Raw genomic sequence first — 24,151 nt, forward strand, 5'->3', positions numbered from 1 at the left:
GCTGTCCTGGAATGCCCTCCCTCCTCACCTCCGCCAAACTAACTCTCTTCCCCTCTTCAAAACCTTAATGAGAGCTCACCTGCTCCAGGAGGCCTTCCCAGACTGAGCCCCTCCTTTTCCCTCTGCTCCTCCTCCCCTCCCCCCCCCCCGCTCTTCCCCCTTCACCTCCCCTCAGCACTGTACGTATTTTTATATATTATTTATTACCCTATTTTGTTAATGAGGTGCATATTTCCATGATTCTATTTATCTGCATATCTCCATGATTCTATTTATTTTGATGATGTTGTTTTGTTTTGCTCTGTTTCGCTTTGCTATCTCCCTCGTTTAGACTGTGAGCCGGTTATTGGGCAGGGATTGTCTCTATCTTTTGGTGAATTATCCATTACAAGCGCTTAGTACAGTGCTCTGCACATAGTGAAAGCTTAATAAATACTATTGAATGAATGAATGAATGAGGAGATATGATTTCAGTAGGGCTTTGAAGGCGGGGAGGGTGATAGTCTGTCAGATACGAAGGGTGATGGAGTTCCAGGAAGGAGAGTGGATCCGAGCAGGGGGCCGACTCAGAGAGGGTTGAGATGGCGGCGCAATAGGCTGGTGTTAGAGGAGCGAAGTGTGTCCTTCCTGACCCTCCTGGGATTAATTCATGAGGCTTGTGGAACAACCGGTTCTAGGCCGGCAGTGCCGCAAGCAGCGTGGCTCAGTGGAAAGAGCCTGGGCTTGGCAGTCAGAGGTCATGGGTTCGAATCCCAGCTCTGCTGCTTGTCAGCTGTGTGACTGTGGGCAAGTCACTCACTTCTCTGTGCCTCAGTTACCTCATCTGTAAAATGGGGATTAAGACTATGAGCCTTGTGTGGGACAACCTGATTATTCATTCAGTAGTATTTATTGAGCGCTTACTATGTGCAGGGCACTGTACTAAGCGCTTGGAATGAACAAGTCGGCAACAGATAGAGACGGTCCCTGCTGTTTAACGGGTTTACGGTCTAATCGGGGGAGACGGACAGACAAGAACAATGGCAATAAATAGAGTCGAGGGGAAGAACATCTCGTAAAAACAGTGGCAACTAAATAGAATCGAGGCGATGTACATTTCATTAACAAAACAAATAGGGTAATGAAAATATATACAGTTGAGCAGACGAGTACAGTGCTGAGGGGATGGGAAGGGAGAGGGGGAGGAGCAGAGGGAGATGGGGGGAAAAGAGGGTTAAGCTGCGGAGAGGTGAAGGGGGGCGATAGAGGGAGTAGAGGGAGAAGGGGAGCTCAGTCTGGGAAGGCCTCTTGGAGGAGGTGAGTTTTAAGTAGGGTTTTGAAGAGGGGAAGAGAATTACCCTGATTACCCTGTATCTCCCCCAGTGCTTAGAACAGTGCACAGAGTAAGCGCTTAACAAATACCAAGATTATTATTTAACCTATCATTGGGGTCCCCCCAGCCCCGGTTGTCAAAGATTCATTCATTCAATAGTATTTATTGAGCGCTTACTACGTGCACATACGCTGCATATATGCCCAAAGGCAAAAAGCAAGTCTGATCCAGTTCCCTTCCCAGGGAAGCCCGGACTGGGGCTGAGATTCAGTCCCGGGCTTGCCTAGCCCCCAACCCATGCCTAGAGCCTGAGGATAAGAGTGACCACAGTGAGAATTCTAACCATCTCTTAGCTCTTACTGCTTTTATACTCTGGGCTGATCTCATTGCAAATCTAAAAGTCATTCAATCATTCATTCAATAGTATTTACTGATCGCTTACCATGTGCAGAGCACTGGACTAAGCGCTTGGAATGGACAATTCGGCAACAGATAGAGACATTCCCTGCCCAATGATGGGCTCACAGTCTAATTCTCTTCCCCTGTTCAAAGCTCTACTTAGAGCTCACCTCCTCCAAGAGGCCTTCCCAGAATGAGCTTCCCCTTTTCCCTCTGCTCCCTCTGTTGCCCCTCTACCCCCCTTTCAACTCCCCTCAACTCTTTCCCTCTGCTCCTCCCCCCTCCCTTCCCCTCCCCTCAGCACTGTGCTCGTAATAATGTAATAATGTTGGTATTTGTTAAGCGCTTAGTATGTGCAGAGCACTGTTCTAAGCGCTGGGGTAAACACAGGGGAATCAGGTTGTCCCACGTGGGGCTCACAGTCTTAATCCCCATTTTACAGATGAGGTAACTGAGGCCCAGAGAAGCTAAGTGACTTGGCCACAGTCACACAGCTGACAAGTGGCAGAGCCGGGATTCGAACTCATGAGCCCTGACTCCAAAGCCCGTGCTCTTTCCACTGCGCCACGCTCAATTGTATATATTTTTATTACCCTGTTTATTTTGTTAATGAGATGTGCATCACCTTGATTCTATTTATTGCTATTGTTTTAATGAGCTGTACATCCCCTGGATTCTATTTATTGCTATTGTTTTTGTCTGTCTGTCTTCCCGATTAGACTGTAAGCCCGTCAGTGGGCAGGGACTGTCTCTATCTGTTGCTGATTTGTCCATTCCAAGCGCTTAGTACAGTGCTCTGCACATAGTAAGCGCTCAATAAATACTGTTGAATGAATGAATGAATAATCAGGGGGCTTACAGTCCCCTCAAGGACTCTCCAACCGCCTTTAAAGAACAGTCAACTCCAACATACCAGTGATCTGTGGACCCACAGGTCCTGCTCCAGTTAATCCCATCCCTTCCGGACTCTTCTCCAAGTCTCCCTCCATTGATGGGAGGGTACACTCCCTTCCAACATTTGCCCCACCCGCTCCCGCAGTCTGCGGCTTCCACTCCCGCCCTCACGTAACCGGCGGAAACCCAGGCCCCACCTGACTTGTGCAGCTTTTGGGTAGCGACGGGCATCACCCGCAGACCACCAGCCCCACATGGGACCCGTGGGGAGGCAACCTCAGCTTCTGCCCGTTGAATTTCTTGGAATATTGCCCACGGCAAGGGGAATGGCCTAGTAGAGGCTGCTCCCGCTAGGCCGCCCTGGGCCCCGCCCTCCGGAGTCCCCGCCCCCGGCTCCTCCCGCCTCCGCTCCCTTAGGCGTCGGCCGCCGCTCCCCTGGGGGATCCCCGCGGCCATGTCGGTCCGGTCCCCGGGCGCCGCCCGCCCGGACCCCGACGGCGGCGGCGGCCGCTACGAGACCCTCTTCCGGAAACTGGACGGCAACGGCGACGGCCGCATCGACATCGCCGAGCTGCACCGAGCCCTCCTCGACCTGCGCATCCCGCTCGGACGCCACGCCGAGGAGGTGGGAGAAGCGGGGCCCGAGGGGCTCAGCCCCAAGCCAGGGCCTCTCGAAGAACAATCGAAAGAGTCATTCCATCCTATTGAGGGAGCGCTTACGAGGTGCGCAGCACTGTGCTGAGCGCTTGGCACGGACGGTGGGACCCCGGAGGGACCCGCCCCGCCCCGCCCCACAACGGCTGCGAGGCCTGCGGGGAGGCCGCACGCTCCGCCCTCTTTAATAACTAATAATAATAATAATAATCGTTTAATCGTATTGATTGAGTAATTACTAGGTGCAAAGCCCTGCGCTGAGCGCTTGGTCTGGACGGTGGGGCCCCAGAGGGACCAGCCCCGCCCCACAACGGGCTGCGCGGCCTGCGGGGAGGCCGCACGCTCCGCCCTTTTTAATAATAATGATAATAATAATAGTTTAATCGTATCGATTGAGTAATTACTAGGTGCAAAGCACTGCGCTGAGCGCTTGGCCTGGATGGTGGGGCACCAGAGGGACCAGCCCCGCCCCACAACGGGCTGCGCGGCCTGCGGGGAGGCCGCACGCTCCGCCCTCTTTAATAATAATAATAATAATAGTCGTTTAATCGTATTGATTGAGTAATTACTAGGTGCAAAGCCCTGCGCTGAGCGCTTGGCACGGACGGTGGGGCACCAGAGGGACCAGCCCCGCCCCACAACGGGCTGCGCGGCCTGCGGGGAGGCCGCACGCTCCGCCCTCTTTAATAACTAATAATAATAATAATAATAATCGTTTAATCGTATTGATTGAGTAATTACTAGGTGCAAAGCCCTGCGCTGAGCGCTTGGTCTGGACGGTGGGGCACCAGAGGGACCAGCCCCGCTCCACAACAGGCTGCGCGGCCTGCGGGGAGGCCGCACGCTCCGCCCTCTTTAATAATAACAATAATATTCATTTAATCGTATTGATTGAGCTCTTACTAGGTGCACAGCACTGGACTGAGCGCTTGGCATGCACAGTGGGGCAGCAGAGACCAGCCCCACCCCATAACGGGCTGCGCGGCCTGCGGGCGGCCGCTCCATCCTCTTTAATAATAGTAATATTCATTTAATCGTATTGATTGAGCGCTTACTAGGTGCACAGCACTGCGCTGAGCGCTTGGCACGGACAGTGGGGCACCAGAGAGACCCACCCCACAACGGGCTTTGCAGCCTGCAGGGCGGCTGCCTGCTCCGGCTTCTTTAATAATAATAATAATAATAATTTAATCGTATTGATTGAGCGCTTACTATGTGCAAGCACTGCGCTGAGCGCTTGGCACAGACAGTGGGGCACCAGAGAGAGATCCGCCCCGCCCCACAACGGGCTACGCGGCCTGCGGGGAGGCCGCCTGCTCCGGCCTCTTTAATAATAATAATATTCGTTTAATCGTATTGATTGAGCGCTTACTAGGTGCACAACACTGGACTGAGCGCTTGGAATAGACAGTTGGGCACCAGATAGAGACCAGCCCCGCCCCACAACAGGCTCACAGTCTAAAAGGGGGGGAGAAGGACAGCAAAGCAAAAGAGAACAAAAGAAGAAGACAACACCATAAAGATAAATAGAATTAAGTCAGAGGTCATGGGTTCAAATCCTGACTCCACCGCCTATCAGCTCTGTGACTTTGGGCCAGTCACTTGTCTGGGCCTCAGTGACCTTCAGCTGTAAAATAATAATAATAATGATGTTGGTATTTGTTAAGCGCTTACTACGTGCAGAGCACTGTTCTAAGCGCTGGGGGAGATACAGGGGAATCAGGTTGTCCCACGTGAGGCTCAAAGTCTTCATCCCCATTTTACAGCTGAGGGAACTGAGGCCCAGGGAAATGAAGTAACTTACCCACAGTCACACAGCTGACAAGGGGCAGAGTCGGGATTCGAACCCATGACCTCTGACTCCCAAGCCCGGGCTCTTTCCACTGAGCCACGCTGCTCAATGGGATGAAGATTGTGAGCCCCACGGGGGGCAACCTGATCACCTTGTGTCCTCCCCAGTGCTTAGAACAGTGCTTGGCGCATAGTAAGCACGTAACAAAATGCCATCATCAGGAGGAGGAGGAGGAGGATCGGGGCTGGGGGGCTCCTAGGTGGGTCCAGGGGTCCGGGAGGGGTGGGGGGACTGGGTCCTCTAGGTTTGCTAAAAGCTCCTCTTTCCCTGCTTAAAATTAGGGGGTAAATAATAATAATAATAATAATGTTGGTATTTGTTAAGCAGAGGGTTGGTCCTCTAGGTCGTGGACTGGCTGAGGCCGGGGCGGGGCCGGAGCAGCCCTAAAATGCCCCTCCACCCCGCCAACCAAACACAAATTAATATATTCATTCAATCATAGCTCACCTCCTCCAGGAGGCCTTCCCAGACTGAGTCCTCCCTTCCCCTCCGCTCCTCCTCAGCGTGGCTCAGTGGCAGGAGCCCGGGCTTGGGAGTCGGGGGTCGTGGGTTCGAATCCCGGCCCTGCCACTTGGCAGCTGTGTGACTGTGGGCAAGTCACTTCACTTCTCGGTGCCTCAGTGACCTCATCTGGAAAATGGGGATGAAGACTGTGAGCCTCACGAGGGACAACCTGATGACCCTGTATCCCTCCCAGCGCTTAGAACAGTGCTCTGCACATAGTAAGCACTTAACAAATACCAACATTATTATTATTATTATTATTCCCCCATCCCGCCCTCTGCTCTTCCCTCTTCCCCTCAGCACTAGTGCCTATTTATATCTATTGTTTATTACCCCATTTATTCTATTATTATTATCATCAATATTCTCAGAGCCCCCCCTTTCCCTCCGCTCCTCCTCCCCTCCCGCACCCTGTGCTCTTCCCCCTTCCCCTCCCCTCAGCACTGTGCATATTTGTAAAGACTATTTATGACCCTATTCATTTTGTTAATGAGGTGCATATCTCCATGATTCCATTTATCTTGATGGTATCTTGTTAGGTTTTCTTCTGTTTTGCTTTGCCATCCGTCTCCTCACAGTTTAGTCTGTGAGCCCGTCATTGGGCAGGGATGGTCTCTGTCTGTTGCCCAATTGTCCATTTCAAGTGCTTAGGACAGTGCTCTGCACATAGTAAGCGCTCGATAAATCCTATTGAATGAATATTTATTGAGCACTTACTGCATGCAGAGCATTGGATTTAAGCGCTTAAATTTACACCCACCCCCTCTCTTTCGACCAGTTATTTGTTTCCTTCACCTTCCTGGACCCCCCCAGTCGCCTCCTTGCCCCAGACCCAGGTGCAGTTCACGGTGGACCACCCCTGCTCTTAATTTAAGCAGTCTGTCCTGTGGTGATGGTATTTTTTAAGCGCTTACTAGGTGCAAAGCACTGTTCTAAGCGCTGGGGCAATACGGGGTGATCAGATTGTCCCACGTGGGGCTCACAGTTTTAATCCCCATTTTACAGATGAGGTATCTGAGGCACAGAGAAGTGAAGTGACTTGCCCAAAGTCACACAGCTGGCAAGCGGCAGAGCTGGGATTAGAATCCATGACCTGTGACTCCCAAGCCCGGGCTCTTTCCACTGAGCCGCTCCTGAGAATAGACGTCCACCCGCAAGAGTCTAAAAATCAAGCTGTGGTTTTTATTGATTAATGTGCGTAGAGCACTGTACTAAACGCTTGGGAAAGTACAATACAAGACAGGCCTGGGAGTCAGGAGGTCATGGGTTCTAATGCCGGCTCTGCCGCCACTTGTCTGCTGTGTGATTTTGGGGCAAGTGATTTCACTTCCCTGGGCCTCAGTTGCCTCATCTGTAAAGTGGGGGTTGGGACTGTGAGCCCCACTTGGGACAGGGACTGTATCCAACCTGATTTGCTTGCATCCACCCCAGCACTTAATACAGTGCCCGGCACATAGCAAGCATTTAAAAAAATACCATTATTATTCTTCTTATTGATACAGCAAAGCGGTTAGACACTATCCCGGCTCACGAGGGGGCTTGCCGTCTAAAGCAAGCAAAAAGCTTCCTCTAAGTCTCTCTTAAATTCTTAGTGCAAGAAATTAGGCATTGACTGAGCGCACGAAGACGGCTAAATAAAATGCACAGCACCTACAGCTTTATGCAGACCCGTTTTGCCTCTCCCTAAAACCCATTTTCCAGCCCTTCTTTTTCAGTCAGGACAAGTCTAGATCCTTTTAGGTTTTCTTGCTTGTAGGGAAGCCCTTTCTCTACATAGGATGCTGTACTAAGGCTCTGGAGAAAAGGAAACAAAGACACTTCTTATTACATGGACTGAAGGGTGTGAGAGGAAAGAGGAGGGACTCTCGTGGAAAGAATAAAAAACAACCCTCAATAATGAAGCTGTACATTGCTGCTGAGAGGGAATGATTTGGGGGCCCCTAACTATCCCGGTCCTGGTCCGAACCCCACGACCATTCCTGCTTTTTATCCTCCTTTATCCCCTCTACTCTTCATCGGAAGGTGGGGCCCCCGGCCTTCATGTGGAGTTGCAAAGTGGTGGACAGAGACTGTTTGCAGGGGCAGAGGGCGTGGGCCGCTTGCTCTCCTCCTTGATGCCAACGCGTTGATTTCTCTATCCTGTGCATGATAATGGCGTTTGTTAAGCCCTTACTCTGTATCAAGCCCTGTTCTAAACTCAGGGGTAGATTCAAGTTAGTCAGGTTGGACACGGTCCCTGTGCCACATGGGCTCAAGTCTAAGCAGGAGGGAGAACAGGAAGTGAATCCCCATTTTACAGATGAGGAAACTGAGGCGCAGAGAGGTTAAGTGACTTGGCCAAGGTCGCACAGGAAGCAAGTGGTGATGCTCTTTTCATCAGGCCAGGCTTGCTGCTCCCCTAAGGGTTAAAGGGTGTGAGGGGGCAGAAAGGTTCTGAGATGAAAGGGACTGAAATTCTGGATTGTAAATGACTCAGTGCATATAAGGAAATGGTGACCCACCCTTCAAGTCTATTTATATACAGCGGAATGAGTCTGAAAATGATAGACTGCATTGGTTCTGAGAGGGGCCGAGGCATAAAGCAGAGTAATTAACACTCAGTCAACCAATTATATTTATTGAACGTCTATTGTGTTCAGTTCCAAGAAAAATAAAACTCAGCCAAGGGCAGAATTTTCACCATTGCATCCTGTAACAATGTAAAAACTTGTTAGGGTTCTTCGGCGAGCTGGCTGTCAGCTCATGGTTTGCAGTTAGGGCATAACCGAACCCTAGGGTCGACTTTTAGATGAACTGAGTATGGGTGGTGGGGAGTTTGAGTTGGTTCTTGGGGAGGCAGCAGAGAAACTGCTAGCTGGGGAGATAGAAGAGAGAAGTTGTTGTTTTTTTTAATGGTATTCGTTAAGCACTTACTCTGTGCTAGGCACTAAATACTGGGGTAGATATAAGGTAATCGAGTTGGACATAGTCCAGGTCCCACATGGGGATTACGTCCTTGATCCCCATTTTACGTATGAGGTAATGGAGGCACAGAGAAGTGAAGTGACTTGGCCGAGATCACACAGCAGACAGGTGGAGGAGCCGGGACTAGAACCCAGGGCCTTCTGACTCCCAGGCCCGTGCTCTAGCCATTAGGCCATGGAGCTTCTCTAAGGTGGTTAGGTTTGAGAGCAGGCTAGGAGGGGACTGGGCTTGTGGCTTTGGAAAGGAATGGGCAGAGGCCAGAGAAGGATTAGGAAGCATGAAAACTCCATACACATGCCGTGGGTCTCGCAGAGAAAGGTGTTCACCCTGCAGCCCCCCTTCACCTCCTCTCAGCTAAGCGCCTTTTTCCCCCCCTTTCCCTCTGCTCCTCCCCCTCTCCCTTCCCCTCATCACTGTGCTTGTCCACTCATTTGTATATATTTTTATTACCCTATTTATTCTGTTAATGAGATGTACATCACCTTGATTCTATTTATTGCTGTTGTTTCAATGAGACGTACATCCCCTTGATTCTATTTATTGCTATTGTTTTTGTCTGTCTCCCCCGATTAATAATAATAATAATATTGGTATTTGTTAAGCGCTTACTATGTGCCGACCACTGTTCTAAGCGCTGGGGTAGACACGGGAATCAGGTTGTCCCACGGGGGGCTCACAGTCTTAATCCCCATTTTACAGATGAGGGAACTGAGGCCCAGAGAAGTTAAGTGACTTGCCCACAGTCACACAGCTGACAAGTGGCAGAGCTGGGATTCGAACTCATGAGTCCTGACTCCAAAGCCCATGTACTTTCCACTGAGCCACGCTGCTTCTCTCCTGTCAATGGGCAGGAACTGTCTCTCTCTCTTGCCGATTTGTGCATTCCAAGCGCTTAGTACAGTGCTCTGCACATAGTAAGCGCTCAATAAATACTATTGAATGAATGCAGCGGGGCTGCGTCCAGCTGTGTCCGCTAGGCCAGCCTGGGCCGTAGCAACCTCTTCCTCATCTCACAGCCTCCTCCCAGAGGAAGTGAGTCAGAGTTGCAAAGCAGCAGCGGCAGTGCCGTGCCTCTGCTCAGCGTCAGCCCAAAAAATGAGAATCTGTGTCTTTTCAATTAAAGTAGAAAATTTCAATAGCTGGTAGCAGACTTAGTATCGAACGGAAGGTCTTAGTTCATCTAACTGGAAACTGTCTTTACCTCCCCTTGAGTCGTGTTTCGGCCACTGTGATCTCAAGGCTACAGATTTCGGAGAATGACCGTGGTGATGTTTATCAGCCTGGCGGTGTTGTCTACAGGAACTTCTTGGAGATTTGATCTCTCCTTCCCCCACACCCCAAACGTCCTTATAAGAAAGTTGCATTTTGCATATCTCAGAGGACAGCAAATGAAAGTGTGACTATTTTTGTAGGGGTTTCACCTTGCCTGGTACATTCTTCAAGTAGAGCTGCTATCAATCAATTCCTTCAGACATATTTATTGAACACTTACTGTGTGCAAAGCAAATCAATCAGATATGATGCATAGAAGCGGCGTGGCTCAGTGGAAAGAGCCCGGGCTTGGGAATCAGAAGTCGTGGGTTCTAATCCTGGCTCTGCCGCTTGTCAGATGTATGACTTTGGGCAAGTCACTAACTAATCTGTGCCGGTTACCTCTTCTGTAAAATGGGGTTAAGACTGTGAGCCCCACAGGGCACAACTTGATTACCTTGTATCTACCCCGGTGCTTAGAACAGTGCTTGGCACATAGCAAGTGCTTTACAAATAATAATGTTGGTATTTGTTAAGCGCTTACTATGTGCAAAGCACTGTTCTAAGCGCTGGGGGGATACAAAGTGATCAGGTTGTCCCACATGGGGCTCACAGTAATAATGCCCCCTTTACAGATGAGGTAACTGAGGCACAGAGAAGTTAAGTGACTTGCCCAAAGTCACACAGCTGGCAAGTGCGGAGCCAGGATTAGAACCCATGACCTCTGACTCCAAAACCTGGGCTCTGTCCACTGAGCAACAAATACCATCATTATTATTATTATTAATATTATTATTTTTGACAGTGGTTAAATATTTCCAAATGTGTAGAGAAGCCATTTTCAAAGGGCCGCTGATGAGGGGAAGAAAGGTCAAATTGAAATACTGAACAAGGAAAGTTCAGACTTACACCAACCATTTTACGTTTGGAAATACACTTGGGAGAAAAAAGGCACCTCTGTGCTAAATATTTGCAGACCTCTGCAGAGAGGTCAGAAATAGAATTAGTCAAGGTAGTTATTGAGTTCTTACTGAGTGCAAGACAGGGTACTGAGAACTTAAATATTCTTGAAAGAGTCAAGATCAAAACTGGTTTTTAATTTGCTGAAAATGAAACTGTCACAGAAAAAGTAAGATAAAGTAAGATAAAGATCAAGGCCGAGGAGTCCCGCCGGAGGGATGTGTGTGTAGTCGGAGAAGATTTGGGAGACATTTGGCAAGAGAACTCATGGCTTAGGGTTTGGATTGAATCAGTAAATTAGTCGAAGGAGACCATCCTTTTGTGAACTCCAGTCCCAACATTTTCAGTTTCCTCCCTCAACTCCGAGGACTTTTTTCTAGTGTGTTGGGGGTCAGTGTGTGGGACAGGGCTTTGAGGAGTGGAAACCAGGAGGCCTCCAGGATAAAATGTGTTCTCTTCAAGGGGACAGGGCATAACCCAGTTTTTCATATTCCTGCCCTCCCCTGCCATCCTCCACCCCGGCACCGCCATAGCTGTCTGTAGACTGGAGCAGGAGTCTGGACGAGGTCAGCGCGGAAGGAAAGAGTAGAGCCGTTGAATAGGCTATATTGGGAACCTCCTGACATTTGAAGGTTTGCTGGAGTGTGGCGGGCCTGGGCTAAGCCCTGTTTGCCTTTTCTTCAGCTCCCTTTTACGTTGCCCTGACCTGCTGCCTTTATGCATCCCCCCTCCCAACCCCACAGCGATGGTGGCGGGGGGCGAGTGTAGATTATTTGAGGGCAGAAGGAGGAAAGAGTAAGCTTGTGTGGTTATCTCTGCGTTGGCCCACACCACTCACTCTGCTTCAGTTCTCTCGAAGTGGCACTTACAATGGGGATGAGCGGTCCCGTTTCAGTCGTTGATGGTGACGATAAAGTTCCAGCATAGTCATGAATTTCTTCCCCCTTCCTGGCTGTCTCCGGCCCCCCGGGGCTTATCTTAAACTCTTGGTCCTACACAGAGGATATGGGGACAATTAATATAAAGTGGATCTCTGAATGGAGAAATTAGTATTAAAAATTCCATTTTTATTAGGGCCATTTAAAAATGATTTAATGCTTACACAAGATATGTAAAGGTTTTAGGAAGTTTTAATTTTCAGTAGGAAAATGCTGGTCCTGGTGGTTGGATGTGAAATTCTTAGAGCCCCCATGTCCAGTGAACTATGGAAAGGTTATTACTTTCTTGTCAGTTGCTAGCATGGGAATGAGTGAATGAGTTGCCAATTTTTTTTTTTATGGTACTAGTTAAGTGCTACTATGGGTTAGGCACTGGGGTAGATACAAGATAATTAGGTTGGACACAGCTCCTGTTCTGCATGGGGCTCACAGACTAAATCAGAGAGAGGAGAATTTAATCCCCATTTTACAGGTGAGGTAACTGAGACACAGAGAAGTTAAGTGACTTGCCCAAGGTCATTTAGCACACAAGGAGCGCAGCTGGAATTAGAACTCAGGTCCTCTGACTCCCAGGCCTATGCTGTTTCCACCAGGCAATGCTGCTTCTCCAATGCTGAGATTAGTTTCATAGCTGTTTCTCTCTAGGGATCAACAGCCAATCAGTCAATCATATTTACTGAGCACTTACTGTGTGCGTAGCACTGTACTAAGTGCTTGGGAAAGTACAGTACAACAAAGTCGGTAGACATATTCCCTGCCCACAGCAAGCTCAAAGTCTAGAAGGAGAGACAGACTTTAATATAAATGCATGAATTACAGATATGTACATAAGTGCTGTGGGGCTGAAGGAGGGGTGAATAAAGGGAGCAAATCAGGGTGATGCAGAAGGGAGCGGGGAAAAGAGGAAATGGGGGCTTAGTCAGGGAGGCCCTATTGGAGGAGATAAGGAAGAGAAGCAGCATAGCTTAGTGGAAGGAGCCCGGGCTTGGGAGTCAGAGGTCATGGGTTCTAATCTGTCACTTGTCTGCTGTGTGATTTTGGGTAAGTTACTTAATTTTTCTGTGCCTTAGTTACCTCACCGGTAAAATGGGGATTAAGACTGTGAGCCCCACGTGGGACAACCTGCTTACCTTGTATCTATCCCAGCTCTTCAAACAGTGCTTGACACATAATAAGGTCTTAACAAATACCATAATTATTATTATAGTTATTATATAATTATTATAAGGCCAACAAATTATCTCCTGATGGAGCAAGGAAATCACCTTACCTTGCAATATTCCATCTTAGAATTGTAGTCCATCCATCAATATTATTTATTTAGTGCTTACTGTTTGCAGAGCACCGTACTAAGCACTTGGGAAAGTAAAGTGCGATGGAGTTGGTAGATGAGATCCCTGCCCACAAGGAGCTCAGAGTCTACAGGGGAGAAAGTTGTTAAAATAGATTACAGATTGAGGAAATAGCAAAGTGTAAAAATACGTACATAAGTACTGTGGGTGAGCATCAGTGCATTGGGGTAAGATAATCAGGGTGGACACAGTCCCTGTCCCACCTGGATCTCACAGTAGTTATCCCCAATTTACAGATGAGGTAACTGAGGCCCACAGATGTTAAGTGACTTGCCCAAGATCACACAGCAAACAAGTGGCGGAGCCGGGATTAGGACCCATGACCTTCTGACTCCCAGGCTCGTGTTCTATCCGCTACACCAACTTCCTATGGTAACAAGAAATTGTTCTTACCTGCTTTAATTTATGTAAACTTTGTCCTACAAGTTCGTCTTGATAGGTCCAGAGGGTATGTTGTTATACTCAGTCAATGCATGATGCTTTACAGTTTTGTTTTAATGGCATTTAGGAAGCACTTACTATTCATTCATTCAATAGTATTTATTGAGTGCTTAGTATGTGCAGAGAGCTTTACTAAGCACTTGGAATGTACAATTCGGCAACAGATAGAGACAATCCCTGCCCATTGATGGACGTACAGTCTAATAGGGGAAGACAGACAAAAACAATACCAGTAAATAGAATCAAGGAGGTTGATAGGCAACCACTGGAGGTTTTTAAGAAGGGGAGTGACATGCCCAGAGCGTTTCTGCAGGAAGATGAGCCGGGCAGCAGAGTGAAGAATAGACTGGAGCGGGGAGAGAGAGGAGGAAGGGAGGTCAGAGAGAAGGCTGGCACAATAATCCAGCCGGGATATTACTAGAGCCTGTACCGGTAAGATAGCCATTTGGGTGGAGAGGAAAGGGCAGATCTTAGCGATATGATAAAGGTGAGACCAGCAGGTCTTGTTGACAGATTGGATGTGTGGGGTGAAGGAGAGAGCCGAATTAAGGATGACACCAAGGTTGCGGCCTTGAGGGACGGGAAGGATGGTCGTACCATCCACAGTGATAGGGAAGTCAGGACGAAGACGGGGCTTGGGAGGGAAGATAAGGAGCTCAGTTTTGGACATGTTGAGATTTAGGTAGCAAGCAGACATCCAGGTAGAGGCATCCTGGAGGCAGGAGGAGATACGAGCCTGAAGGGATGGGGAGAGGTCAGGGGCAGAGATGTAGATCTGTGTGTCATCTGCATAGAGATGATAGTTGAAGCCGTGAGAGCGGATGAGTTCACCGAGGGAGTGAGTGTAGATGGAGAACAGAAGAGGGCCAAGAACTGACCCTTGAGGAACTCCAACAGAGGATGGGAGGGGGAGGAGGAGCCCACGAAGGAGACCGAGAATGAACGGCCAGAAAGATGAGAGGAGAACCAGGAGAGGACGGAGTCCGTGAAGCCTAGGTGAGATAAGGTGTGGGGGAGAAGGGGATGGTCTACAGTGTCAAAGGCAGATGAGAGGTCGAGGAGGATTAGGATAGAGTCCAGGCACTGTTCTAAGCACTGTGGTAAGTACAAAGTAATCAGGTTGGACACAGTCCCTGTCCCGGATGGGGTTTACCATCTTAATCCCCATTTTAGAGGTGAGGTTACAGAGGCCCAGAGAAGTGAAGTGGCTTGCCCAAGATTACACAGCAGACAAGGTGGCAGAGCCACCTAGAACCCAAGTCCTTCTGACTTCCAGGTCCGTGCTCTATCCACTATGCCATGCTGCTTCTCAATACCTTTTATGGTTGCAGTATTGCAAAGCTTAATTCCTCATGACCTCTGTTCAGCGGAGAAAAATAAGCATCTAATTTTAGTGTTTAGACAAATCTCTAACTCTAAAAATGATCATTTGAAATGTCTGGCCTCTATCTAGAATTGGTCACAAGCCCAGTGAGATTAGTACCCGAGTCCTAGAATCCGAGAAATCATTGCCACATAATAGAAGTCCGAGCTGTGGCGTTGGAACCCAGATCTCACGTTCGCCTCCTACTTTCCCCGAAGGAGCCTGAGCGGGGTTGGAGCTGGGGCTTGTGATGTCCCGTGGGGACCAGAGAGATACAGTCCAAGATGGTTGTCCCGGCCCCGGCCTGGCTCCCCCTCCCCGCTGCTCGTCACCGCAGTTGGCAGGCAGGTTGGGGGTGGCAGGCAGCATGGCCCGTGCCCGGGTTCATCGTACTGTTGCCCCTGGAGAGGGCAGAGCCAGGCAGAAGACATCTCTCACGGTGGGCTGGGCAACCTCCTCTCTTATAGCCAGCCTCCCTGTTAAACCCCGTGCCTTCACTCTAATAATAATAATAATGTTGGTATTTGTTAAGCGCTTACTATGTGCCGAATACTGTTCTAAGCGCTGGGGTAGACACAGGGGAATCAGGTTGAGAAGCAGCGTGGCTCAGTGGAAAGAGCACGGGCTTTGGAGTCAGGGCTCATGAGTTCGAATCCCAGCTCTGCCACTTGTCGGCTGTGTGACTGTGGGCAAGTCACTTAACTTCTCTGTGCCTCAGTTCCCTCATCTGTAAAATGGGGATTAAGACTGTGAGCCCCACGTGGGACAACCTGATTCCCCTGTGTCTACCCCAGCGCTTAGAACAGTGCTCGGCACATAGTAAGCGCTTAATAAATACCAACATTATTAACATTATTATTATTAGGTTGTCCCACGTGGGGCTCACAGTCTTAATCCCCATTTTACAGATGAGGTAACTGAGGCATCGAGAAGTTAAGTGACTTGCCCAAAGTCACACAGCTGACAAGTGGCAGAGCCGGGGTTCGAACCCATGACCTCTGACTCCAAAGGCCGTGCTCTTTCCAGTGAGCCATGCTGCTTCCCCAGCTTCCTCAGTCCACTTTCTGTCCCCCACCTCCCATCATACTGGGGATTAAGGGAGGAAGGAAGCAAGAAACACTGTGGTTCCAGGTCCTGTCTGACTTGGCCAAACTGAGGAGGGGCCCTGTCAATCCATCAGTGGTATTTATTGAGCACTTACTAGTATGCAGAACGTGACTCAGTGGAAAGAGCCCGGGCTTGGGAGTCAGAGGTCATGGGTTTGAATCCCGGCTCTGCCACTTGTCAGCTGTGTGACTGTGGGCAAGTCACTTCACTACCCCAGTGCTTAGAACAGTGCTCTGCACATAGTAAGTGCTTAACAAATATCAACATTATTATTATTATTACTAAGAACTTGAGAGAGTACAATGAAAAAGAGGTCTTTTTATGGTATTAAGCACCTACTATGTGTCAAAACTTTTCTAAGTTCCAGGGTAAGTACAGGTTAATTAGGTCAGACACAACGCCTGCCCTGCATGGAGCTCACAGTCTAAGTAGGAAGGAGAAGAGGTAATGAATCCCCGTTTTACATTTGAGGAAACTGAGGCAGAGAGAAGTTACGTGACTTATCCAAGGGCACACGGCGAGCAATCTGCAGAGCCGGAATTAGAACCGATTTCCGACTTCCACTAGGCCCATACTGCTTATGGTAAGTATATTCCATGCCCACAATGAGTTTACGGTCTAGAGGGGGAAACAGACATTAGTGTAAATAAATAAATTGTACATATGTACATAAGTACTGTGGGGCTGAGGGAGGGGTGAATAAAAGGTTCCAATGCAAGTGCCCTTGACCTGCATTTCTCTTGCCCTACCTCTGCATCCCCGCCTCGCCACTGGACTCTATTCAGTCTTGAGGAGAACAACCCCATGCAGTCTCCTTTTGGGAAGATTAGGGGAGGGGGTAGAGCTGGAGGGGTGGCTAGTGCCTTCTGGAGGGAGACAATCCCTCTGGGCACGGAACACTCCCCAGAGCCCGATAGGATGGCAGCGACAGTAGCAGGACTTCTGCTTCTCTCTCCTGTTCCTCCTTCCAAACTCAAAATAATGAGGATAATAATTAATAATAGTATTTGTGAAGCTTTTATTTCACAATAAGCGGTATACTAAGAAATTAAAATAATTGTGGCTTTTGTTAAGCCCTAGGGTGGATAGACTGGAAGTTCCAGATTGTAAACTCAGTGTGGGCAGGGATTGTGTCTGTTATTGTGTTCTCCCAAGTGCTTAGTACAGTGCTCTGCACACAGTAAGCGCTCAATAAATATGTTTGGCTGACTGATTGGATACAAGATAATCAGGTCCCACATGGGTCACAGTCTAAGTAAACTGTAGGCATTGAATCCCTATTTTACCAATTTACTGGAACTGAGGCCCGGGGAAGTGACTTGATTTCCCCAAGGTCACAATACAGACAAATAGCGGAGCTGAGATTAGAACCCAGGTCCTCTGACTCCCAGGCCCATGATCTTTCCATTCGGCCCCGCTGCTTTCAGTGGTTAGGTAGAATACAATATGTGGACATAGAGCACAGTCACTGCCCCACATGGGGTTCATAGTCTGAAGGAGAAGGAGAACAGAAATCTTATCTCCACTTTATAGATGAGGAAACCGAGGCACAGAGAAGTGACTCGCCAAGGTCACACAACAGGAAATTGGCAGATCTGGTCTGCCAATCAGCACTGTTCTGCTGGTTTAAGAACTGTACTCTTTCTACTAGTCACATTCTCTGTGCTTCTCCCTGACCCTCCTCAGTCTGGAGTAGAAGGGAAAAGGAGCAACAGGAGACAAGAGGCACGGAATGGAGTTGGGGGTAATCAGTCTTCTTCATCCCCAGAACAGACAAATGTCCATCCCCTTCACCTTATCTCCATCAGTCAAGCTTAATTGGGGGTAAGCCTTTACTATATGCCAGGTACTGGAGTGGATACAAGATATTCAGTTTGGACACATTCCCTGTCCCACATGGGGTTAATAGTCTTTATCCCCGTTTCACAGATAAAGTAACTGAGGCACAGAGAAGTAAAATGACTTGCCCAAGGTCAAACAGCAGACAGATGGCGAGTCAAGATCAGAACCCAGGACCTCTGACTCCCAAGCCCGTGCTCTTTCCACTTGGCCATGCTACTGCTCAAGAAAATGCTCAAGCATTTTTCTGTTTCTGCAAGGATTTGAGGGAGGCAGCAGGGATGGGGCAGAGATCTCTTCTGTCCCATGCTGCCTTCGGCAAGGCGGGGGAGGAGGGGGTGGCAGAAATGTCGGGAAATACCGTCCCTTCTTGCAGCTGGAAATGCCCCTGGGATCAAGTGATGCAGTGATGCTTGGTCTCCATGGTGATGGACACTGACAAGCAGCTAAGAGTAGGGAATGGAGGCTGCAGGGAGGGACTTAGGGCTGAGCCATCAAAGAGCAGCAAGAGGAAACAAGGTTGGGTCAAATAAGCTCCCTGCCATTTGGGGCACAAGAGGCAGGGCTGGATGCAAGTAGCTGGCTAATGGGGGCCGGAAGCTCGTTGTGGGCAGGGAACCACTCTCCCAAGTGCTTAGTATACTCTCTGCACACAGTAAGCGCTCAATAAACATGATTGATCCCAGTTGAATATATTTTTCCTTCCCTGTGCTGAAAGTGGCGGTGGCTCACTGTTTGAGTAGGGATATGCGAGCTTCTAGTTTTCTAAAAGAAACCAAGCCGGGTGGGTGGGTGAGGTCACAGGGTGTTGGGTAGAATATGGAAAGGGCCGTGTTTGCTGTACGGGGTGAAGAAAGGCCCAGGGTATGATGGAGGGGAGAACTGAGAGGAGTTCGGTGAAGGAGTGATCGACAGTATAATTTTTAATTGCCTGTGGGGCTGGCTGTCGTACTGTGGCCGGGTCTGGAACCAACCCTAACAATATGTTTTTTTAATGGTGTTTGTTAAGCACTTACTATGTGTCAAGTGCTGAGAAGCAGCATAGTGTAGTGGATAGAGTACGGGCCTGGGAGTCAGAAGGTCATGGGTTCTGATCCCAACTCCGCCACTTGTCTGCTGTGTGACCTTAGGCAAGTCACTTCACTTCTCTGTGCCTCAGTTACCTCATCTGTAAAATGACGATTAAGACCGTGAGCTCCACACGGGACAGGGACTACGTCCAACCTGACTACTTTGTCTCTACCCCAGTGCTTAGAACAGTGCTTGGCACATAGTAAGTGCTTAATGAACACCATTATGATGATGATTACTGTTCTGAGTGCTGAGGAAATACAAGTTAATCAGAATGGATAAAGTTCCCATTCCACATGAGGCTCACAGACTAGGTAATAATAAAATAATGTTGGTATTTAAGCGCTTACTATGTGCAGAGCACTGTTCTAAGCGCTGGGGTAGATACAAGGTAATGAGGTTGTCCCACGTGAGGCTCACAGTCTTAATCCCCATTTTACTGATGAGGTAACTGAGACACAGAGAAGTGAAGTGACTTGCCCACAGTCACACAGCTGACAAGTGGCAGATCCGGGATTCGAACCCATGACCTCTGACTCCCAAGCCCATGCTCTTTTCACTGAGCCACGCTGGGAGAACAGGTATTGAATCTGTATTTTGCAGTTGAGGAAAAGGAGAGCCAGAGAAGTTAAGTGAGTTGCAGAGCCACGGTTAGAACCCAGGTCCTTTGGCTCCCAGTCCAGTACTTTATCCACTAGCCACACAGCATTTCTCTAAGGGAAAATGTATCCTCTAGACTGTAAGCTCATTGTGGGCAGGACAGCTGTCTGTTTATTGTTATATTGTACTTATGAGGTGCTTAGTGGTTTGCACCCAGTAAGTTTTCAATAAATATGATTGAATGAATGAATGAGTCCTCCAGAATGATGGTTCACATTACCTCCACATTTTCTAAGAAGACAGAGGACTGGGGGATGCCTATACAAATGTGCGTGTGTGTGTGTGTGTCGTAATAATAATGTTGGTATTTGTTAAGCGCTAACTATGTGCAGAGCACTGTTCTAAGCACTGAGCTAGATATGGGGCAATCAGGTTGTCCCACGTGAGGCTCACAGTTGATCCCCATTTTACTGATGAGGTAACTGAGGCACAGAGAAGTTAAGTGGCTTGCCCACAGTCACACAACTGACAAGTGGCAGAGCTGGAATTCGAACCCATGACCTCTGACTCCCAAGCCTGGGCTCTTTCCACAGAGCCATGCTGCTTCTCTAATAGTAATAGCTTCATATTTCTAATGTGCAACTAATATGAGAAATAGCAAGACCTAGTGGGCCTGGGATTCAGGGGGTCTGGGTTCTAATTCTAGCTCTACCATTCGCTGTTGTGGGACTCTGGACATGCCACTTCACTTCCCTGTGTCTCAGTTCCTTTATTTAGAGAAGCTAGAGAAGCAGCATGGCGTAGTGGATAGAGCACAGGCTTGGAGGTCGGAAGGTCATGGGTTCTATCCCAGCTCTGCCACTTGTCAGTTGTGTGACTGTGGGCAAGTCACTTAATTTCTCTGTGCCACAGTTCCCTCAGCTGTAAAATGGGGATTAAGATTGTAAGCCTCACGTGGGACAATGTGATTACCCTGTATCTACTCCAGCGCTTAGAACAGTGCTCTGCACATAGTAAGCGCTTAAATACCAACATTATTATTATTATTTATCTGTATGACAGTTATGTGGTACCCCACCTTCCTCCTGTTTAGATTGTCAGTCTCAGGTAAGGCAGGGGATGCGTCCAATCTTCTTATATTGCATCCACCCCAGTGCTTAGCATAGTATTTGGCCCATAATAAGCACTTAACCAGTACCACAATTATTAGTGTAAGTTGCTCCCTTGTTGTGTGGACTAAGCTTCTACCGATTCTGTTGTATTTTCTCTCCCAGGTTCAATGCTCTGCGTACAGTGAGTGCTCACTAAATATAATTGCATCGTCGACGGCTGAACTGCTTTGCTCTGCATTCCATCCAGGCTTAACTGTGCATTTTGGGGATGGCTCTCTGTTGCGAGACCTCTTCTAGTAGCCATCGGTGTAACTGTGTGTACTGAATTGAAGGCCTCCACATCTACTCTCTGTCTCAGAGACGTGTGTTACTGATAACAGTTTACGCGTCCTGGACGAGTAGCTCTAGATTGTAACTTGAAGTTAAAGTGCATAGTACAGTGCTTCACAGTTATTCTAGGCTCTCAATAAATATCACTGATTGGTTGCTTGCCTTACCATTCTTCCTCCCCCTCAACTCCACTTCAGTTAGCTAAATATGAAGTCATTTTCAGGAATAAAATGTGTATTTCCTATGTTTCCTGGTTATCTTTTTTTGAAACCAAAGAAGTCTTCTCATTTTATTTTCTTCTGACTCCAATGTTTTCCTAATGCTACCAAAGCCTTCTGATTTTTAAAAAATCTAATTCAAGCAGAACAAGTTTAACTTACATTCTTTACTTGCAGCAGCATGTCAGAAATAGTGATCAGCTGCTTTCTCCATTTTGAATTGTCAACTTTCTCTTCGAATATATTAGGAATCTATTTGTACTGTGTGGCTGACTAGTTCACCAATTTAACAGGCAAACCAAGAATTAAAATATCCCTGGAATACAATAAAGACTATGTTAGGATATAGATTAAATGCTTTCTTACATGGCATTAAGCAGTTAGGAGTGAGGGTTTTTTTTATGTCTGACTTTTGCTGGATTTACAAGTTGATTTGGAGCTGGAGCTTAGTTGGAGTTGATTTTACTCCAACTAAGATTTTTAGTTGGCGCAAAATCATATTGAAATTTTTTTTTTTTTCAAGTCACTGGTTAAGAAATGTGTGCTGTAGCGTACACTGACCATTTCCAGTTGTACTTTCAGGTATTCACTTTGGTCGCTGATGATCTATTCTCCCCCTCTAGACTGTAAGCTCACTGTGGGCATGGAATGAGTCTGTTATATTATACTCCCCCAAGTGCTCAGTAAGTGCTCAGTAAATACGATTGACTGACTTGTGGTTCAGGCCATGGTCACGTTACAGATTACTGCCTCTCACTAATCCTTTGCCAGAGCTGGAATGTCAGAGATGCAGTGGAGAAAAAGCTTGGCCTGGTGGAAGAAGCACAGGCCCAGGAGCCCGGAGACCTGGGTTCTCATCCTGGCTATGCCACTTACCTGCTCTGAGACCTTGGAGAAGTCACATGACTTCTCTATGCCTCAGTTTCCTGTAAAATGAGGACTAAATACCTATTCTCCCTTCTCCTTAGACTGTGAGGCCCATGTGGGACAGGGACTGTTGACTCATTTAATGGTATTGCATCTATTCCAGTGCTTACACATAGGAAGCAGTTATAATAATAATAATGTTGGTATTTGTTAAGCACTTACTTTGTGCAGAGCAAGTTATAAGCGCTGGGGTAGATACAGGGTGATCAGGTCACCCCATTTGGGGTTCACAGTTTTAATCCCCATCTTACAGATGAGGTAACTGAAGCACAGAGAAGTTAAGTGACTTGCCCACAGTCACACAGCTAACAAGTGGCAGAGCTGGGATTCAAACCCATGACCTCTGACTCCCAAGTCCGGGCTCTTTCCACTCAGCCATGCTGCTTCTCTTAACAAATATCACAGTTATTATTAGGCATGCACAGGAGGGTTATAGAGGGAATGCCATCCCTTTGCTAATTGGTGAAGGAAAGTTAAGGAATAGAGGATTTCATTCTCTCCACTTTCTCCATTTTTATCATTTTCCCCATTCAGTCAGAATAAAAATGGGCAACTGTCATCTGAAAGCAATAGCAGGTCATGCTATGGATTGGAGGGTTTGGTAGGAATTAGGCAAAAACAAGTGGTGGCAAAGTCACTCGGAAGACACAGCACAGCTATTAATAGAGCATAGAATATTAATAGAACATAATAGAACACTAATAAGTGCTTGGTACAGTGCTCAGCGCATAGTAAGTGCTCAATAAATATGATTAAATGAATGAATAAAACAGTGCTTGGCACATACTAAGCGCTTAACAAATTCCCTCATTATTTTAATTATTCTAATGAAGTGAAAGTTGGTTACCCCGTATGGAACCCCTCTGACTAATAATAATAATGATAATTTTTGTATTTGTTAAGCACTTACTATGTTCCAGGTGCTGTACTAAGTGCTGGGGTGGATAGAACAGTGCTTGGCACAAAGTAAGCGTTTAACAAATGCCATCATTACTATTATTATTATAAGCAAATAGGGACGGACACAGTCCTTGTCCCAGTATAAACTCACTGACGTTGTGTATTACCCGTGTTTAATTGTGATACATAGTTTTTGGAAATTTTGGAAAAAAAAGGGTAGCCAACCTTGGTTCATGACTTATCTTCCATTTATACTTCATTCCTGTGAAAAATTAGTTCTTGTTTTCAATTTTTTGATTTAAGAGATGATTTTCAGGAACCAATTGTTTAATAAGCCCCAGGGACTGCTCATTTTATGGCTAAGCTCAATTAAGGTCATTAAGTGACTCACCAAAGCGCTCCCAAACAATAGATTGAAAGTGTAGTAGTGTATAGTTGTAGTATTGCAGTCCCTCTGGGTGCAGTGCACTGCAGTGCACAATCGATGCCTAGAATTCCTTAACTCCCATTCTCTCCTAGACCCCCTCCAATCTGGCTTCCGTCCCCTCCACTCTACCGAGACTGCTCTCTCTAAGGTCACCCATGACCTCCTTCTTGCCAAATCCAATGGCTCCTACTCCATTCTGATCCTCCTTGACCTCTCTGCTGCCTTTGACACTGTCGACCATCCCCTCCTCCTCCATACCTTATCTCACCTTGGCTTCACGGACTCTGTCCTCTCCTGGTTCTCCTCTTACCTCTCTGGCCGATCATTCTCGGTCTCCTACGCTGGAGCCTCCTCCCCCTCCCATCCTTTAACTGTTGGAGTTCCTCAAGGGTCAGTTCTTGGCCCTCTTCTGTTCTCCATTTACACTCACTCCCTCGGTGAACTCATTCGCTCTCACGGCTTTGACTACCATCTCTACGCAGATGACACGCAGATCTACATCTCCGCCCCTGTCCTCTCCCCCTCCCTTCAGGCTCGCATCTCCTCCTGCCTCCGGGACGTCTCCACCTGGATGTCGGCCCGCCACCTAAAACTCAACATGAGCAAGACTGAGCTCCTCATCTTCCCTCCCAAGCCCGGTCCGCTCCCAGACTTCTCCATCACCGTGGATGGCACGACCATCCTTCCCGTCCCGCAGGCCCGCAATCTCGGTGTCATCCTTGACTCGTCCCTCTCG

At 48.0% G+C, this 24,151-nt stretch overlaps 2 protein-coding genes across 2 annotated transcripts in view; one reads left to right on the forward strand and one right to left on the reverse strand.

Annotated features, from left to right (window-relative positions):
- Positions 1 to 2,917, reverse strand: part of FAM102B (family with sequence similarity 102 member B) — a 116,667-nt gene extending 113,750 nt beyond the window's left edge. The window contains exon 1 of the mRNA XM_039911848.1: positions 2,803 to 2,917. Coding sequence (XP_039767782.1) covers positions 2,803 to 2,861 — 59 coding nt within the window. The 5' untranslated portion in view covers positions 2,862 to 2,917. The remainder of the gene's footprint in view (positions 1 to 2,802) is intronic.
- Positions 2,918 to 2,920: 3 nt separating this feature from the next.
- SLC25A24 (solute carrier family 25 member 24) overlaps positions 2,921 to 24,151 on the forward strand; it is a 58,126-nt gene continuing 36,895 nt past the window's right edge. Inside the window, exon 1 of the mRNA XM_029062032.1 lies at positions 2,921 to 3,230. Within this exon, the coding sequence (XP_028917865.1) occupies positions 3,060 to 3,230 (171 nt within the window). The 5' untranslated portion in view covers positions 2,921 to 3,059. The remainder of the gene's footprint in view (positions 3,231 to 24,151) is intronic.

Source organism: Ornithorhynchus anatinus, chromosome 4 (assembly GCF_004115215.2).
Source record: "Ornithorhynchus anatinus isolate Pmale09 chromosome 4, mOrnAna1.pri.v4, whole genome shotgun sequence".
Classification (NCBI taxonomy): domain Eukaryota; kingdom Metazoa; phylum Chordata; class Mammalia; order Monotremata; family Ornithorhynchidae; genus Ornithorhynchus; species Ornithorhynchus anatinus.